The sequence below is a fragment of the Hordeum vulgare genome, chromosome 2H, assembly GCF_904849725.1.
Source record: "Hordeum vulgare subsp. vulgare chromosome 2H, MorexV3_pseudomolecules_assembly, whole genome shotgun sequence".
In the NCBI taxonomy this organism is placed as follows: domain Eukaryota; kingdom Viridiplantae; phylum Streptophyta; class Magnoliopsida; order Poales; family Poaceae; genus Hordeum; species Hordeum vulgare.
This window is the reverse complement of record NC_058519.1, coordinates 616,112,269-616,116,305: the sequence shown is the minus strand read 5'-3', so window position 1 is coordinate 616,116,305 and position 4,037 is coordinate 616,112,269. Positions and strand designations below refer to the sequence as shown.

Here is a 4,037-nt window from a genome sequence, read left to right as displayed (position 1 = left end):
TCAACTTAATACACACCGTGCCATCATATAATATCTTTTTTATCCATCCACACCAAGTTTCTCCAAAGCCCCTGTTCCTATGGCACTCCAGAAGGAACTCCCAATTGATCTTATCGTAGGCTTTTTCAAAATCCAATTTTAGCACTACTCCACATCTTTTCTGACGCTGAGTATGATGTAAAACCTCATGTAAAGTTAGGATACCATCCATTATATTTCTATGTTTGATGAAAGCATTTTGATGTCTACTAATGAGCACATCAGAGTACAGAGCCACCCTGTCATTTAAGACTTTAGTGATCAACTTATAAGGGCAACGAGGCAAACAGATAGGTCTGTATTGTTGAATCTTCTTAGCTCCATCTAGCTTAGGAAGCAAAGTGATCACCCCATAATTCAAACGGGCCACATCCAAAGAATTATTATGGAAAGCATCAAACAATCTCATCAGATCCTTTTTAACAAACTCCCAACATTGTTTATAAAATTCAACAGGGATATTATCTGGGCCTCGGGCCTTATTGCTTTCCATAGAAAATAAGGCCTTCTTCACCTCCTCCTCCGTAAAACTATTCGCAATAAAATCATTATCCTCCATACTGATTTTTTCCCTTATGGACCAAGTATTAGGATCCAGGTGGAACATGTTCCCATTAGCAGGACCAAACAACTCCTTATAAAAGTCAGTTGCATGTCTCAATAGATTTTCAGTCCCCACAATTACCACATCTCCATTAACAAGAGAATGGATTGTATTTTTCCTCTTTCTACCATTAGCCACTCTATGAAAAAAGGTTGTGTTTCGATCTCCTTTTAATAGCCATCTCTCATTAGATTGCTGGAGCCAATATAATTCATCATTATTAAGGATCTCATTATATTCAGCACACAACAAAGTTCTTTTTTCATAAATTCCAGGATCCAAAGGTCCCATCTCCTCCAACTTCTCAATCTCTTCTAATTCTTTCTTAATCTCATCCTTCCTCTTCCTACTATGACCAAATTTGTTTGATCCCCACCCTTTAAAATACTTCTTAATACGCTTCAATTTTATATTAAGAATATCAATAGGATCATCTCACCTGACATCTTCCTCCCAGATGCTCTTGGCCTTAGGAAAAAATTCTTCATTCTTAAGCCAGGAAAGTTCAAATCTAAATTCCCTATTTACAGGAGCACTCCTCTCATCCATCCCCGTTGACAACAACAAGGGGTTATGATCAGATACCTCCCTAACCAGCTTGCGAACAGAAACTAAGGGATATAGATCTTCCCAACTAAAGCTCATTAAAACCGTGTCCAATTTCTCCAAAGTAGGATGACGTTGTTTATTAGTCCACGTATACTTCCCCCCTCCCATATCAACCTCTCTCAGGCCTAGGGAATGAATAACATCATTAAACTTCGCAGCAAACTTGAGATTACCATGTCTCTTATTTTTCTCCTGCATCCCTCTAATGATACTAAAGTCCCCCCCCCCCCAATAATGTAAGGGACATCAACACTACAACATGTGACAAGCATTTCCTCCAGGACATCCTCTTTGCGGTCATCATGCGCCGCACCATAAACCACGATTAACACCCATACACATTTGTTCTTCACATCAAACACACGAGCCTCCACCATAAAGTTCCCCATCTTCCAAGAAATCAACTCCAGGCTCTCTTTCTTAATCCCACAAAGGATACCCCCGATCTCCCCACCGAAGGTAGAAAATTCCACACAAAGAAACCACCAGGATCCATTCTACTTAAGTATTTTGCAGGAAATTCCTTTTTCTTGGTCTCTTGAATACCAACAAAATCAAGAGAATGATCTTTAATAATGTCTGCAAAACAGGAGGCCATCCCTTTCCTACCTGCCCCCCTACAATTCCAAAAGACCCCTTTCATATAGTTCCTTTTGAATTTTTCCTCTCTTTGGAGCCCCTATTAGGAATCACAATAGGGGCACCCACTTTCTTATCCGAGGATGATTCATTTTTCTGACTTCTAGTAACAGGTCTAGCTATCACAACAGGTTTTTTATTTTTGTTCTTTTTCCTAGACCTCACAAGTGTAAAATCATCCTCTTCAATATTACCTTCTTCCATCAAACACAAATCTAATGGAATAGCTACACCATTAGCATTAATGAGAGACATATTACTTATATTCTCCTCAACCTCCACTATATCCTCTCTCTCCACCCTATAATTATTATTCCTAAATTTCTCCAACTCCCTAATAATATCAATATTAACAAAATCATTATCAGGAATAATAACCCTCATCTTAGAAGCAGCTAACATCATGTTTTGATTAGACAAAGCATCAAAAGAGTTATGAGAATGTAATGTACCTTCCGTATTCCTTTTCTTGACAGCAGCAGCAGCCTTCAACTGCACATCATCCATCTTGCTCTGCATAAGGTTACATCATGGATAGCATGAGACACTAAAAATTCTATTTTTATGATTTCTCTATTCGAGAACAAGCAGGAATTAAACTTGAAGATGCTTGATACGTCTCCGTTAAAATCCGTCGGGTTTATATGAAATATGTCGTGTTTGCCGGAAATCCAATCGTATTTGTACGAATTTCATTCTATTAATTTAAGTTGTTGTTAAAATATATGCAGATGGGTTAGCATCGAAGATGTTCTAACTGCCTGGTTTTTTTCTACGTATACGTGGACATTATGCAAACTCCTCTCCGTTCGTATAAAGAAGAACTCTGGGCCAACCCCGTCGACGTCTCCGCCTTTGTCGTTCTCGTCGCCATGGCCCACGTTAGCCATCGAGCCAACCACCGCATTACACCCAGGCATGTTGGAATAAACAAGTCGAACCACTCCCTCGTCCATGGTTAGCCCCATCCCGCGCGCCGGGCCGTGGTTTCATGGCCGCCAGTACACCAACAATAGGGTTGTCGAGCTCCGTTCGCCCATATATACCCACCCTCCCCGCTTGGCAGCTCCACTGAACTCACCCACCTCTCCCACCGCCAAGAGCAGCAGCGAACTGCGAATTCTAGCTCTGAAGCAGCTCAAGATCGGGCTTGCCAGAAGAAGCCTTTCTGAGTACCATGGCGGCATCAGTAGCCTGCGCCTTCTTCTTCGACGCCGAGCCGGTCGGCGAGCCCGGCAACCACGCGCTGGACGCGTGCGCGCTCTGCACCAAGCCGCTGGCGCGCGACAGCGACGTCTTCATGTACAGAGGCGACACGCCCTACTGCAGCGAGGAGTGCCGCCACGAGCAGATGCACCTCGACGCCGTCTCCGCCAGGCAGGCCGCCCGTAGGCAGCAGCGGTTCTCGGCGGGAGCAGAGTCCGGGTGTGCGCGCCGAGGGGTATCCGTCGGGAGCTGACCGGCGAGAGTGGCAGGCTGCATACGTGCCTGACGAAGAAAGGTTATTATGCTTGAGCCAGCATGGTCTCCGGGCACCAAGCCGCCGGTGTCCGTGCCTCCGTGGCTAGCTGATCAAGTAGCGCGAGGACGAGGAGGCTTGCCTTGCTTGAAGAAGCACGGGGCGGGTCGCTGGAGTCGCTCATGGCAGGCCGGCGCTGCATGTGCCACCGGTCAAGTGATTTGGGCATAAGCGCAGCGGAAAAGGGGCTGGATTGGATCTGAAGAAAGTCGAGCAAACAAGATTCCCCATCTCATGTCTGTCCTAATTTTTTTTTGTCAGCGTTAGGCATGTATAATAATGTTATCTTAGTAATGCCATGTAAGTTAAATGATGAGGTGGAAGAGAGAAAATTTATGAGATAAGGTTTGTCTTCTTTTATTTAATTTAACAAAGAACCAGAGGTTACCTCTTAGTACAATATGCCTTACCATGTTTATTGAAATAACTAGTTATTGAAGATAAGGCTAAGAGATGATCTATTATAAGATATTTTTTCATCATCTCTAAATTACATGTAAAATTTAAAATAAAATAATCTTATTAATCATTGTACATGGCTTAATGTCACTTATGAACAGGACCTCATCTGTAATAGCACGCTCAGTTTCCTGGGTAAACTTTCAAAAGAGTCGATTGCATAACATG

The 4,037-nt window shown here is 43.0% G+C and overlaps 1 protein-coding gene across 1 annotated transcript; it reads left to right on the top strand.

Moving 5' to 3' along the window:
• Nucleotides 1-2,839: 2,839 nt before the first annotated feature.
• On the top strand, nt 2,840-3,802 carry LOC123430820 (FCS-Like Zinc finger 1-like). Its single transcript, XM_045114657.1, has one exon. It carries the CDS (start codon nt 3,069-3,071, stop codon nt 3,348-3,350), a length of 282 nt encoding a protein of 93 aa, XP_044970592.1. The 5' UTR covers nt 2,840-3,068; the 3' UTR covers nt 3,351-3,802.
• Nucleotides 3,803-4,037: the final 235 nt, after the last annotated feature.

Excerpts from the sequence above, each read along its gene's own strand:
- LOC123430820 (XM_045114657.1), top strand. The coding sequence starts at position 3,069 with ATGGCGGCATCAGTAGCCTGCGCCTTCTTCTTCGACGCCGAGCCGGTC.